The following is a 15391-nucleotide window of genomic DNA, read 5'->3' on the forward strand; positions in this document are numbered from 1 at the left end:
CCGGTAAGTCATACCAAGCTCGCAAAACAGACTGCTAAAACCCAAAGCACCAGACTAGAGGTCGATAATTCGAATGATCAGATGAGAATTACAAATGTACTTCAATTCATACTGGAGAGCAGTGCTATTTGACTAACTCGCATTAACTATATCAAACACAATTCCAAAAGAGGATGGGTAATAAATACAAAAAAAAAGATATCATTAACACAAGGTAGTCTGGCCTATGAGATATAGACGAAAGAGGAAAGAGGGAATCATTAAACTGGATACTATGAGATTACAGATCGATACAATACCCTCCGGCAATTACGTATGTATGTTTTTTGCATTTTTGTTGTTTGGGTGATATCATTTTCCGAGACCAAGTCGTTAATAGATATATTTGATTTTATTCTTGAGACGCTGAGGCTGGTTTACACTTTGATCCCAACTTCCTCTCTAATGAGTTCAACCCTCTTCTCAACATTCTCGAACCATTCCAAAGCCTTTGTAGCCTTCTTCTCAGTCTCTTCACTAGCTTTCACAACTTCGCCTCTAGCTTCGACAGCAGCTCTGAACCTCTCCCTCAAATCCCACGCAGCAAGCCTCATGACTTTTCTAACCTCCTTGCTGACCCTTGTAGCCTGGTACTCAGCGAATGGTACAGAGGCATCATCAACTTGAGAAGGTTGACCAGAAGAGATTGTCAAAGTCGATTGGATATGTCTACCGACATTCTTGGGGATGGATCTCGGTAGGTCATATATCACGTAGGCGATGGCACCTGCAGTGACTACTCCTACGGCTGGACCGATCCACTTCCTAGTAGCAGGGTTGGAAACGAAATCGGAGAAATGGACTAATCCTTCTACGACTGCTCTTAGACCCAATGTCTTGCCGCTGATCATGGAGAATGCACCCACAACCAGAGAGGCCGCTCCAACCTCGGTAGAGAAGGGAACGAGATCGTGCGATGTCGAAGTTGTTGATGGAAGGACAGATCGAGCAAGGTGGATGTGATGGTGTAAATCGAAGATATCGGTTACATCGACTTCTACCAATTGTGATTGACCGGCTAGACCGAGACCCAATGTAGTAACACTCGATTGACGTCGAGTCGCACGAGGTGTGAACATCGCTTGAGGATTGAATTTTCGGTTGGTTCGCTCAACATCCGCGGGGAGATGAGCATCGCCCAATTTGGTTACTTCCTCTACTCCTTCTGATGTGAGTTTTCGTGCATCCTCTTCAGCTAAGCTGACAGCGAAGTCGAGCGATGCCAAGAGTACTCGTTTGACTTCTGCGGCGAAATCCCATGCACCCAACAAACCAGGATAAGTAGGTAAAGAAAGACCGGGACCAGGAGCAGCCAGTTCTCCTCTTCCAACCCTCTCTAGACCTCTCTCCATAGCTAGCTTAGTTCTACCTGACGCTTTGTCGGTAGCGGCTTCTTCCTCTCCGACCAAAGATTCCTCTAAACCTTCTTTACCTTTCTTCATCTTTTCTAAGACTGGCTTGACTCGAGCTAATTCTTCGCGGGCGGCATCTCGTTCTTTTCCAGCGACTAGCGAATTGGCAGCGGCAAGAAGCTCCACATCGGCTAAAAGATGGGTGATATAGTTTTGAGCAGGACCAAGCTTGGATTTGGCTCGGTTGACAAGGACAAACGATCGAAGAGAGTGTTCAAGGTGGCAGAAGGCTTCGTCAAGTTCGTCACCTTCAGGTTCGGTTTCTCCATATCCCAAAGCCACCTTGGCGGAATCGACGAAGTGAACCAAATCGGCAGCATCCTCGTATGTCTTGGGACTGAGCTGCTTGATCTGTTCAAGAACCAATCTTCGACATCTTGCCTTATCTTTGATTTGGTCAAATCGGTTAACAACGATGAACAAATGAGCTTTCTCGTGGCCTGCTTGCCATATAAACTCCTTAGCTGATAGGGTAAAGTGGTTGGCAGCTGACACAACAAAGACAACGACATCAATCTCTTCTTGTCGAGCGAAATTGGCGGTAGTCTTGATAGAATCTCGGTTGAGACCAGGCGCATCGATTAGTGAGATATCCACAACACCGTTGTGAAGGATCGAGGGGTTGGCGAGGTTGGCATCCGCTTCTTTGAGGAACACTCGAAGAGAAGGACTTGAAGCATCATCCTCAGCATCTACAAGCATTTCGTAAAGCTTTGATACGTCTTCCGTTGAGTAAGTTGATTCATCTGAGGGATCGTACTTGTCGGCATGCTTGAGAATATGTATCTCTTCCTTATCCTCATTCTCCTTCGCACTGACCACCTCCACAAATCGAGTCGTCAAGGGTTGTTGATCCGTAGGCATGACTTCATCTCTTCTCAGCAGGGCGTTGATCAATGTTGATTTACCAGCGTTGAGATCACCGGTGACCAGTACTCGAGATTGAGCATCGAATATACGTTTCTGGAGGTGTGTGAGATGATCCAAAGATGCGGTGATTCTAGTATCCAGCAGCGCTGATATCGATGATTTCTCCAAATGTGATATCAACCCCTTGGCGTGTCTAGCTGCACCCATATTGAGGTTGAGACGCAGTATAGAAAAGTCATCTTCATTCTCATCGATGCCTTTAGGTTCTGCGATGGTGGGATTGACAGTGGTGATAGGAGTGCAAGGAGCGGAGGGAGCGAGAGTGAGAGATCGTTTGAGTGTCCGTCGAACGGTAGGTGTGGAGTTGAGAACTACATCGGTGGTGTGTGATGGTTCGTCGGCGAATGTGAGAGTTCGTCTGCTCATACCAGGACGGGAAGCTTTTAGGAAAGGAGAATCAATATGAGTACACCAGGGACATCATGTCAAAGAGCGCACGCAACTCACGAGATCCGACATCCGAAGCTTCTGTAGGCTTCAGATGAGGATACCTCACCGTCCATTGTTCTCCATTGAAGTTCTTGAGATCAGACAAGAGGTATAAAGATGAATCGATCGCCTTTGCCAGACTATGATTTCAGGGAGAGCATATAGTTTAGTTATGTTTCTATGATAATGAAGATAGGTGGCAAACTCACCGATCCCTCTTCTCCTCGTATTCCCTCACGACACCATCTGCAGCTTCTCTCGCCTGACGTGCATCTGGTGTTGTACCGATATGAGACTCCTTCTCGACTGTCGGTGAATCGGGTGTGGAGGGTATATAGGATGATCGATAGGATTGAGGGGTAGGTGGGTGGAAGGGCTGCATGATGTTTGAGCCGTAATAATTATGATCGAAATTCCTTTATATTGCTGTTCCTCCTTTTCTTTTAAATAAGTGTTGAGTGGTTAAGACGTGACTAGATGTGAGACATTATTCTGTCTAAGACGTTATTACACAAGGTGAATGATGGTGATGATGATGAAGGTGATGAAGATGACTCTTTTAATGGAATGTGGAATGTGGTTGGTGTGTGTTTACTGAAAAAACGCTAACGGCTCCAAATGACGATGTTTGGGTGGGAATTACAATTCCATTACAGAAGTGATTAGAAAAGGTAGTGCCAGTGCCCGCCCCCTCCTTTTTGTAAATCTGTAATGTAATCGGATCAATACGGGGTCCGCAGTGAGAATGCCACTTCCGTGACACCACACCATTATTGACAGGTGAATTTATTGCTTTTCTCCCGTTTGCTGCCGCGTGGTCCCCACGCTGCTAGACCACCGAGATCAACGCGACTGTTCTGTTTAGTTTGTTTACATGAGTTGAGGGATGAAGAAGAAGAAGAAGAAGAAGACAGAGCGATAGAATATCATGCATTGTTCCTCTATGAAATATATAACCAAGCATAAGCAGTCATTCACCCATCCATCCCATCAAACGTCTCTTGCAACACTCTCACAAGACTAGAAGGATATGGCTTTCCTCGAAACACCCGACAGGGTGCTCAAGAGACTGCAGCAACTAGAAGATAAAGAGTTACCTTCTTTACCCAGTTTTCAACATGACGATATAGACTTTGATAGTATGAGCGGAGTAGAGTCTCTAGGAGAGGAACAGCTACAGTATCACCAACCATCGCTACTAGTAGACGACTTTCATAATGTGAGTATCCATGTATAATCGGATCGTTGCTTTGTGCTCACTTTGCATGTATAGGATATGGCCACCCCTCATCCACTCCGAAAGGTGATGGTACCACCACCATCCAGTACAGTAACGGGGACAACCCATTCATCAGCCGACTCATTCTCGACTGCCTCTGGATCCCCTTTCCCACCCATCGACAGCTCGCCAAAAGAGGGCACACCATCGCCGTACGCCTCGACTGCAGCTCGTACATCTACCCCTCAATCCCATCAAGCAAGATCAATATCTCATTCCATTCGCACTAGTACTACCGACCGGACAGCAATCACCAGTAGATCCTCTCGCCATGAGAGGACACGAAGTGGTACAGGGTCTTTGGGGAATAGCACACATGCTTCGCGAAGTGCAAGATGGCAGACACCTGGAGAGATGAGTGGTAGCTTTTCAGGGGATGAGATAGCCGAAGGGATGAAGTTGGGTGCGGAAAAGTCAATACCGTTAAACGACTTATCAGGTGTAAGTTCCATTTTCATATTCATATCGACCATATCCGCTCACGTTGATCGGATCTGACTGTTCCCATATGCAACAGCAGTACGAAGATTCCTATTCCGAACCCTTGCCAGAGCTTCCCTCTTTAACCGCACCACCAGAAGAGACGCCTGTAACGCGACGACTATCTTCCGGAAACGTCTTATTCGAGAGACCCAGAAGAAGAGGACCATCAGCAACTCTACAGCAGCTCGAAGCGGTGCTCGAAACTCCCAGCGATCCTTCCACTCCTGTCACTCCGAATGTCGGCTCATCCCAAACATCTGTTGTCACCGCTCTACCCATACCTCAGAATGAAAGGATACCAAGCCTGTCTCGAAGTGAGATTTCGGGAACGGATGTCAGCGAGGCCGCTAGTACACCGGAAGGTCCTGTCAGGAATATTTCCATGGTCACTCCTAGACCAGATGCTCATCAAGAATATGAAATCACGGGTGAATATCAGTATGAGATCGAAAGCGCAGATGGGGATCATGGAGAACATCCCACATGGGAGTACAATCAAGGCAACGAGTTTACAACACAAGAGGACGAAGATGTATCTGCTGGCCCCTCGCACTACCAGTCTCCTCACAAAATGATGGATACTTACTCTCCAGCAAAACAAGCCATCACTCCTTCAATTGCTCATTTCTCCACTCCTGGTACGATACGCGGTCAACCCTTCCGCCATAACAGCTCTGAAACTGCTTCAGCACCTTCGACCATTCTCTATGATATAACGGACTCGGTCCAGAATACTCCATTTGGACCTTTCACTCCTTCTCCTGCTGGTATGACATCCAAAACAAGCGATATATCAACACCCCGAGCTCCGTTGGACGATGCAGAAAGACGTAAAAGTCATGTCCTGGCTGTTCTTGGCTCATCTTCTGGACCCCCGTCCAGGATTTTGCGACCACACATCCGCGGCACCCCTCATCCTCTTCGCAGAGTCTCGACCGCTCCTCACAACGAATCTATCGCCGAGGAAGGAAGCGATATTGCAAGTAGCCAACGATCTCTCCGAAGAGCCATAACACCTGGAATGACAAGTCGTATGACCAACGAGCAATCAGTGGACCAATCATTCGTCTCTGTCGCCTCGTCCGCCGATCTCACATCTGACAAACGAGCATCGCACCTGCATAATCGCCTCTCCCGTGGTAATACATCTTTCCCAACTATCCTTCTTCCAACGAGTCACCCACCTCCTGGTGGAGGCTCGCTCAAAGGGCTATCGGATCAGCGTGCAGATGGTATCAAGATACATAAACACCTCAATGCAATGAACAAGCAACTCCTCGAGACCAATGCTGATTTGGCTCGTGAAGCTGAAGCTTGGAGAGACGAGGCAGATAGATTGAGAGGTATTTTGGAAGAACATGGTATCGATGTAGAAGATGTCGACATACTAGCCGGACTCAATGCGGCTTCCACATCTGCCAATCTGTCACAACAGCTCCCTGATTGGCCTTCAAAGTCACCTAGTAGTCGCAACAGTACCAAAGGTGATCATCCCGAGCTCATCAGTCAGCTCTCGGCACTTAGCGGTCGTAGAGGAAGCTCTCCGCATGCTCAGGCGTCCACCTCTGCACAAGATCTTCTCGAAGGCTTGACTCCCGAAGAATATGCAGCAGTCATGCAGGAAATGGCAGAGAAGCTTGAAAGCCTGGAAGAAGGTTTGAACGAAAAGGACCAGATAATAGCGGAATTGAAAGATCAACTCGAACATGCCCGACAAGCTGGGTCACCCGAACAGCAAGAGTTGATCGATGAAATTGACAAGCTATCCGCTCAACTGGAAGAAGCCGAACAAGCTGGAATTTCGTTACATGCCGAATTCTCTGCCAAGACCGAGCAGCATGCTCAAAGATTTGGTGAAATCTGTTCAGGGTTTGAAGAGCAAGTCAAGGCTTTGGAGAAGGACCTTGGTGATGCTCGGTTAGAAGTGGATCGATTGAGTTCCGACAAGTCAAGGCTCGAGAAAATGTCTTCTATGGAAGGCAACGCTCAAGAAGAGGAATTGAGGAAACGAATCACCGAGCTCGAACGAGAACTTCACCAGACTACAACCAATAATAGCAAACAGCCGACAGAAGTTGAGAATCTCAAAAGACATTCTGCCAAGATGTTGGAGGAAAAGGAAGGTCTGATGCATCGGGTTGAAGATGCTGAAACCGAGATTGAAGAATTACGAGCTAGAATCGCTGAATTAGAGGGTCAAGAGAATGGAGTTGGCGCAGAAGATCTCGAAGCCATAAAAGGTGAATTGAAGGCTGCTTGTGAAGCTCAAACGGTCGCCGAAGATGAACTTGAACGATTGGAGCAAGAAATGGCGACTGCACGAAAGACTATATCAGAGCAAGAGACCGAGCTTGATCAACAGCATGAACATATTGAAGAACTCAATAAAGTCGTTACTAGTCTGGAAGCCGATCTGGCAGTTGTGCACGACACCTCAAGGGTCAACGAGGAAGTTGAGGAGGAACTCCGTCAGGTACAACAAGAATTGCAGAAAGTCAACGAAGCTCTTTCAAATAAGGAATCGGAGATAGAGATGCTGAAGGGGAGATTAGAGGTTGCCAACATCGCTACTCAAGCTATCAGAACATCTCAGCGACGATCAACTTCCCCAGCTTCTACTGCCACACCTACCACCAAAAAACCCCGTATCGACAACTCATCAAGTGATCAAGATAGCTTGGTAGCTGCCATGGAAGAACGGCTGGACGAAGCTTACCGGGAGATCGGTCGACTCAAACATGAGCTCAACGCTACTCCTCATCGTAAATCGGCTGTAGAAGTTCGAGATGCTAGGATTCAAGCGCTCGAACGGGAGAAAGCGGCTTTGGCAGATAGACTCGCCTCAGGTAGTAGGAGTATGACCATGTCTGCGACACCTGTTCCTGCTGGTGTACAGGATGCTGGATCGCCTTTCAAACGACCTACTCCTCTGCTCCACAAGGCTATCGCTTCGCTGAGAACGCCTAAAACCCCAGGACCACTGGCAGAGGTGAGCTGACTTTTGCTCGACTACCATCGCTGAAAAAAGAAATTATCTGACACGATTGAATGATATTACATAGCTTTCTTGGCTTCAGACTACGATTGGTGATGCCAATGAACCTATCCTTCAAGCTCAACTTGAATACCTCCAGAAAGAGCTACAAGACGCCAATAATCAGCTTGATCACAATTTCAGTCGACTTGAGGCAGCTGGTCTGGGCGGTGTTGCTCTTGCTGAGAAGCTTGCTGCAGCCGAAGAAAGAATCGGTGAGCTGGAAGATGAGATCAGAACGTTGGTACAGAGGAACAAGGCGTCTTTAGCTCTAGTGAGCGCTCAAAAAGAGGAAAGAGAGTAAGTCCTTCACTCGCTAGGTTCCATACCGCCTATTCTAATCATGGTGTCGCATTAGACGAGACAACGAAGGCCGAATGCGGAAAGCGCTTGAGGCCGTTCACAGTCAAATGGAGGAACTGAAATCTGACATCTCAAACGAGCGATCCCGACTTCAGCGAGATAACGGACGATTGCAAAATCTAGTATCGGAGATGAGGCTGAAGAGTCAAGCTGAGGTGGAAAGCTTCCGAGCGGAAATGGGCAGAATGGCTGAGAAGGCTGAGGGAGATTTAAAAGCTACTCGTGACGATCTGAGTAGGGTGATAAGGGAGAGGGACAATCTCAAACGAGTGAGTCAACTTGTTTCCCATGAACTTCCACGATAAATGCTGACGATATGCACAGGACCTCGAGTCATCCAGAACGCAAATCGCTCAACTCGAACGGGATATCGCGAAAGAACAAAGAGCCTACGAATCTCTTTCTCGACGCAATGCCCAAGTCACCCAATCTGCCGCTTCTCAAGCTGAGCTCGCTCAGAAGGCTCAGATGGTCGAGTCCTTACAGACATCACTTCGAGATGCTCAACGGGAATCTGAGGACCTGCGAAATACCTTGTCTCAACGCACTCGGACTTTGGAAGATACCAAATCTCGCCTAGCCAAACTCCAGAACGAGCGAGCACATGTTATGCAAGATCTCGAAGAATTTGAGAGAGATCTACAGACCCAACGTGCTGAGAGTAAGGAATTCGGTAAACAGCTTGCCGCTTTGAAGATGGAGCAGAACAACACGTCTGACAAGCATCAAGCTGAACTGCGAGCATTGGAGAGGGAACTGAAAGAAGCGAGGGATAGTGAACGGAGGACGTTCCGAGAGCTGGATGATGTGAAGAGAAGGTATGATGACGTTGAGAATTGGAGGATGAGCCATGAATGTGAAACGTAAGTCTAATGCATCCCATCTCAGCATCAAGATAACATGAGACTGATCGTACATCGTATCATCAGCGGTCTTTCCCAAGCTTTGATTGACCAGAAAACCCACTTCAAAACGCAATCACGATCTCTCGCTTCCCAAATCCGATATCTCAAAGCGAAGTTCACCAGAGAATCGACATTCAGGAATGCCCTGGCATTACAAAAACGATATTTACTCTTATTAGTCGGAGGGATGAGCCTGGACCAACAATCCACTTTGAGAGCCATGGCTCAAATGGGTTATCCTGTCGCTGAGTCCGAGTCCCCTAGACCTAGACGAACGTTCAAGGCTGTTGCGTTGGCTGTTTGTAGTATTATCAGAGCTAGGAATACTGCGGATCAATGGAAGAAGGAAAGAGAGCTGAAGATGACTATTGGATCGAGTGGGTTAGGTTCAGGTGAAAGAAGGAGGGTTTCAGCTAGGACGTGATGATCTTGATTTGGTCCCCTTTGTAGAATATATTGTTTATAATGACACGCTTAGGTTAAATATACATGGATATTGATTGGGGTCCTTTGTATAGTATCTTGGATATCTCATGACATGATGAATATTGCATGAACGTATATTGATATCGATATATGTACGATTAACAAGAAAGGTATATGTACTGTACAAATTCTCATTCCAAGTCATTATTACCTTCCGACCAAGTTACCTATCTACAATGTTTTCTCTCGTCTGATTCTGATATATATCCTTTCTTGATCTGAGTTGTCATGGACATATCTCACGGAACCTTCTACTCCTAATTCCTTCCCCATCCAAACCTCTTCATCAACCTCCCAGACCAACCTTCATTCCGACCTAACCTTCTCGAAGTAGTAGGTGAATTTTCAGCTGTGACCTCTATATCCTCGTCTTCTTCGTTAGGTGATTGCGGTTCAGGAACAGGTGTACCAGGTACCAATTTACTTTCGACCGCTCTTCTCTTCATACCTCTCGTCTCCCTTGGGGTTTCCACTTGTTCTGTCACTTCTCCACCAGCCGTCTCGGTGTTGTCATCAGGCTCGTTCGAGACAGCTCTGGCTTTTCGTTTCCTCGTTGAAGAAGCTGGCGTGGAATCCAGGTCGAGCTCATCTTTAATCGTGTCATCCGCTTCAGAAGCTCGTGGTTTCCTCTTCTTACCAGTCGGAATCTCGACACTGAATGCTGATCGAGTAGACGATGGCGGTTCGGCATCTTCAGCTTCTTCTTCATCGTCTTCTTCACTTTCAGGTCGATAGGGAGCTTCATCCACCTTACTAGCCGACGAAATCGGTTTTCGAGGTGAACTCAATCGGGTCGATCCCGATGGAGTGGCAATCTCGTCGGCAGGAGCGTTCGAAATCCCGGTATCCACTTCAGGTTGAGGTTGAGGAGTGACGGTGGACGCATTCTGTTTACCTCTTAATGACATTCTGGTGGTTCGTCTCGCAGTAGGTTTTGTGGGCGATTGAGAACTCTCCAACTGGGGAGCAGGAGCAGCAGTAATGGATTTACTTTCCGGATCATCTTCCGCAGGAGCAGGAGTGCCCTCCTCCATCTCGGGTATATGTTCACCCCGGGCGATTGACATTCTAGCTGATCTGCGCAAACCAGGACCAGGAGAAGCGGTGTTTGACCTGACACTTCCGACATCAGAAATAATTGAAGATTCTCTTCCCTTGCCCTTTCTCGTACTCGAAGGTCTACCACCTCTACCTCTCCTTGCAGGTGTGACGCCAGCTTCGGAATCAGGTTCGACGGATGCTGAGGCCGTTCCGCGCTTCCTGGCACTTCTAGTGGCGGGGGGAGACAAAGTCGCTCGCTTCTTAGCTGGGGTATCGTAGCTTTCCACTTTGATAGATACATTTGAATCCTCGTCATCCCCTCCGGTACTTAGTCGGCTGGTAACACCGCCGACAGATTTCCTCTTCCTATGTCCTCTATTTGGGGTTCCTTTAGGTGTACCTGTCGGTTCGACTTCAGGTAGCTTGGCGTCGTCCTTAGCGTAGAGGACATAGCAGTGACCCTCGTCTACCAGCTGATGACCGACTATTCGTCGAATCTTAGTTGTCAATTGAGGAAGCAGTATGGGATGATCGACGTCCATGGGAAGACTTCTGCCTTCCGCTTCTTCACTTTCCGATGATCTCCCTTCTACCCTGGCAGACTCTTGCTCGAGTTGCTTTATTTCAGGAATGGCGCAGTGAGGAACAAGGATAACAGCGGTCAGGTCGTCATCTGATACTCTGAGTTTTTCATAGTAGCATCGTGATCGAGTGGTAGGAGGTTCGAGGTTGGAAGTATCCGAAGGACGACCTCGTGACCGCGTACGTCGGTGAGTGACAGTACTTGGACCAGGACCAGGAGCATTGTTGGGCGAACCATGTCGATGGAACAATCGCATGATAGTTGATTCGCTCACTTGAGGAAGGAAAGGCGGTTTCTCTTTTTGAGGCGATCCCGTCTCGGTCTTCTCTTCGTCGGATCTTTCCGCAAGCGTTGACGAAGTCGCTACTGGCGGTTCTTCTTGTGTGTCTGAACTTGCGCCTATATGCATTTCTACTACGACCTCCGATGGTATTTCCTGTGCGAGATCGGTTTGACCCTCGTCTGAACCCAGAGACTCTTTGTCTTGAGCTGGTTGAGCTTGTTCTCCTGGCTGCTCTGGGGATACTTGCCAAACATCCACTTGTATATCATCATCCGAGGTCGACTCGTCTATTGCAGGATCGTCTGTTTGCTTGAAATCCGCCGCTGACAGCTTATCCCTTTCATCCTGACTGACCTCACCACTCTTTTCTTCATTCGTCTCTTCATCGCCTCCAATTTGATTGTCATCATCTTCCTCCTCCTTCTCCACATGAAGCTCGTCTTCCTCTTCCGCATTTGTTGACACATCTTGAGTAGATGAAGCAGGTTCAATCCATCTGACGTGCACTTGTATGTCATCGTCGTCCTCTCTCTCACTCATAACGTCAACATCAACATCTGACGAGGAGAACTGGACGAAGGAACCCAGTCCCGAGGGATTTCGAGACATCGTCTGGGCAGGAGAATCAGTGGCAGCTTCCACCTGAAGGGAAGGCGTTTGTGGATCTTCGGAAGGAATGAGCTGATGAGGGGTGATAGGAGCTTCGAGATACGAGTCCGGTGGAGGTAAGGTCGGGTCAGGTAATTCGATTGGCGTGGTTGCTCTCGTGGCAGGCGCGGAGAGGATATCAGACGGAACGGGGTCTCTCCCTGGTGGCTCGACGATGAGTGAAGGAGAGGATGGTGGATGTGGAACAAGATCGTGAGGATTAAGTGGGCCTGTCGCTGATGTATCGGCAGGAGGAAGGCCAGGATCAGGCAGAGATGGTGGAGTGGCTGCTCGAGAGGAGATGGCGGAAGTGATGTCACCTGGTATCGGATCTTGAGGGATCTCGACTACCAGCGAAGGGGTTATATGATCGTGAGGTACCATGTTATGGATATCAAGCGGTTGAGCAGCTGAGGTGTTCGGTGGAGGAACTGTTGGATCGGGTAATGAGACAGGTGTACTTGATCGGGAGGCAGCGGCAGTTGGAACGTCCTCAGGGACGGGATCTCTTTCAGGCGGTTCAACAGCTAAAGAGGGCGATCGGTCGACGGAAGGTCGAGTATCATGTGGAACGAGGGGCATAACGGTGCTCGCACCTGGAGGCGAAAGCTTAGGATCCGGCAATGATACTGGAGGGTCTGGAGTCGCTTCGTCATCGATCGGAATGGCTTCTGCTTGTTGAGGATGAGCAGGTGGTTCAACGATGAGCGATGGAGATACCTCTGATAACGGTTGTTGGATATGGGGTACATTGGGCATGATTGTTTGAGAATCTGGAGGACTAGCTCGAGGATCGGGTAAAGCATCGGTCGGATCTCCCATGGCAACATCTTCCGAATAATTGGGTTGGGAATCAAGAGTACTTGCGGAATCAGAGATAGCTGGTATAGCTGGAATGTCAACAGCAAAGTCCTTGATGGTGGGGTCCACAGCAGGAGTTGCAGTAGAACTAGGTTCAGCAGAAATATCGGGTGTGTCGGCAGGGTCGAAAGCGACCAAGTCATCACCATTGAAAGGTTCCTGAGAAGTCGATACCGCAGGTGTCTGGAACGGGCTGAAATTTGCTTCCTCCAGATCATCTTCTATGACCGGCGTTTCATCGATATCCATGGTGAACTCATCAGTGACATGAGGAGCGTTAATCTCTTCTGGCGATTCGAGTATAGGGGTGTCTGCTGGGATTGGCAATTCCTGTGGTTCCAGCGCTGATTCCTCCACAACTGTTTCACTTTCCTCGATCACCGCGGTGATGACGTTTTCTATTACTGCTTCAGGTAAGGCTTGCTGCTCGATGAGACTGGGTTCAGCCGCGACAGGTTCCTCCCTTTCAGTGATTTCGACAATGTCAATTTCCTCCAGCTGTATTGGCGCCAAGAAAGTGTTAGGTAAAGTTCCTTCCTCAAGATAAGCTGGAGTAGAGGAAGTAGACAGATTAGCTCGGCTGGACTTTGAGACAAAGGTTGGGTGACTTACCTGGTTCCCGCATTTCAGGTTCTTCGATATGCCTATCTTCGATGACTTCCCCGTCGTACATTATAGCTTCTTGAGGCATCTCTGATTCTTCCTCAGGTTCATCATCAACTTCTTCTAAAATTCCTTCCCCACTAGCCTGTCTCGGTTCGACAAACACGCTTTCCTGTGCATCCCCTTGTATCTGTTCCAAGTCCGGTTCTTGCTTATCGTTCTCATCACTACCATCGTCGCCCGTCTCATCCCCATCATCTTCATCTTCATCTTCATCTCCATCAAGCTGGTCCCCATCTTTCGTGTATTCAACTTCTTCTTCTTCCTCCTCCTCTTCTTCATTGCCATAATCATTCTCCACTTGCTCCTCTTCTTCATCGTCATCTTCTTCCGAGGAGGAACCGATTTCGATGACTTCAGTGAATACGGGTCGCTTGATAGCGGGACCCTGCTCTTCTTCTTGTGCGTCGTCTTCGTCATCATCTGCAAAGGTAAGCAAGGTAAGCCGAGAAAGTGTGTCTATGCAACCTGAAGCTTACCATAGGATCCTTGACTTTCTTCCTCATCATCCAGCTCATCCTCTTCGTAAAGTTGCTCTACTGGTGCTTGATAAGCAACTTCTTCTTCTCGTTGTTGATCTTCCTCCTCTACTTCGTAACCTCCTTCAAAAGCTGATTCAGGCTGTTGAAGCACCTCGTGGGCGGGTAAGACATGATTAAAAATGGAAGAGGGATCTGCAGATTCGACTGTATTTTCGACTCGTGACTGAATGAAGGCTGAAGGTCCGGCATCATCCTCAGGCATATTATCGTGCACCTGCTGCACGACCTGCGCTAGCAGATCAGGATCTATCGCGTCTTCTGAGAATGGCTGTAGCTGCGATATCTGATCTTCCGACTGAGGGGTCTGGCCAGGTTCGCCGAACCCCAATGTGGGAGGCGGGAGTGGAAGAGTCGGATATAAGGTATTTGGGGGTGAGGTGAGCTGATGGGAACTGGATTTGGGTGCAGGTGATTCGGAAGTGCCCATATACTCTATACCATCATCTGATTCCTCTTCCTCTTCCTCTTCATCTTCGTGTTCATCCTCTTCAATTTCCTCCTCCTCCTCCTCTTCCTCCTCTTCATCTTCCTCCTCTTCATCTTCGTCACCGTAGACATCACCATCTGATCCTACATACGCTGCTCCATCTTCTTCAGGGACGACTCCATATGCTGGATCATACTCTTCCTGCGACCTAGATTCGAACAGTTCATCCTCATCTTCTTCACCTTGCTCTTCCTGTTCATCTTCCTGATACCGATTCTGAACATCCTCGTCTTCCTCGTCATCGTCATACATCTGGAAGAGAGGTTCCCGCTGTGTAGTGACCAGACTAGGCTGCTGATCATCGACGTCTATCTGTTCATCATCATCTTCATACTCCGCTTCCACCTCGTGATCTTGATCCTCTGCCTCATCATACTCTGCCTCCAGCTCATCATCGTCATCCTCATCGTCAAACTCTTCACCAAACTCGTCCTCTTCATCGTATTCTACTTCCTGCTGATCCGATGACAGACCATTCTGATGGAGCTCTGCTATTGTATCTTGGACTTCTTCCTCCTGAGGTTCTTGTATTATAGGTGAAGGTGATCTTGATGGACCAGGACTATCAGGCGGGTTCAACCCTTTCTGAATCTTTGCTTGGATCTCGTCCAGCCATGATGCAACTGCCGGACGGGGGAACAGGTCGTAGGGACCTGGTTGCTTTATAGGTCCAGCTCCGGCTGCTTGTTGTGAGCGCAGCATGTTGCTGGGTATGAATGATATATCTATTGATGATCGAGTGAAGTATTGACAATTGTCCTCTTAACACTTTGATGGAGAAGGATCATCCTCATGACGCTAAACAACCCATTAGTTAATAGCAGAATTCGGACTTTGCTCACAACTCCGTTCATTGCCACGTGGTGTACCAAAAAGTTGGAAACGCAAAGTAGAAAGGTAAATAAATCTTGTGAATTGTAACT

General features: G+C 48.1%; 3 protein-coding genes across 3 annotated transcripts; 1 reads left to right on the forward strand and 2 right to left on the reverse strand.

The window, feature by feature from the left end:
* Positions 1–416: 416 nt before the first annotated feature.
* I302_101169 (uncharacterized protein) lies at positions 417–3192 on the reverse strand (the record flags this gene model as incomplete). Its single annotated transcript, XM_065869236.1, has 3 exons — positions 417–2761; positions 2829–2950; positions 3020–3192. The coding sequence occupies 3 exons, from the start codon at positions 3190–3192 to the stop codon at positions 417–419; spliced, it is 2640 nt and encodes an 879-aa protein (XP_065725308.1).
* Positions 3193–3840: 648 nt separating this feature from the next.
* On the forward strand, positions 3841–9298 carry I302_101170 (uncharacterized protein; the record flags this gene model as incomplete). The annotated part of the gene is made up of 7 exons (XM_065869237.1): positions 3841–4029; positions 4084–4530; positions 4607–7561; positions 7635–7906; positions 7965–8238; positions 8294–8832; positions 8899–9298. 7 exons carry the CDS (start codon positions 3841–3843, stop codon positions 9296–9298), a joined length of 5076 nt encoding a protein of 1691 aa, XP_065725309.1.
* A 319-nt stretch (positions 9299–9617) lies between these two features.
* I302_101171 (uncharacterized protein) lies at positions 9618–15170 on the reverse strand (the record flags this gene model as incomplete). The annotated part of the gene is made up of 3 exons (XM_019191178.1): positions 9618–13324; positions 13389–13862; positions 13919–15170. 3 exons carry the CDS (start codon positions 15168–15170, stop codon positions 9618–9620), a joined length of 5433 nt encoding a protein of 1810 aa, XP_019047926.1.
* Positions 15171–15391: the final 221 nt, after the last annotated feature.

This window comes from Kwoniella bestiolae, chromosome 1, assembly GCF_000512585.2.
Source record: "Kwoniella bestiolae CBS 10118 chromosome 1, complete sequence".
In the NCBI taxonomy this organism is placed as follows: Eukaryota; Fungi; Basidiomycota; class Tremellomycetes; order Tremellales; family Cryptococcaceae; genus Kwoniella; species Kwoniella bestiolae.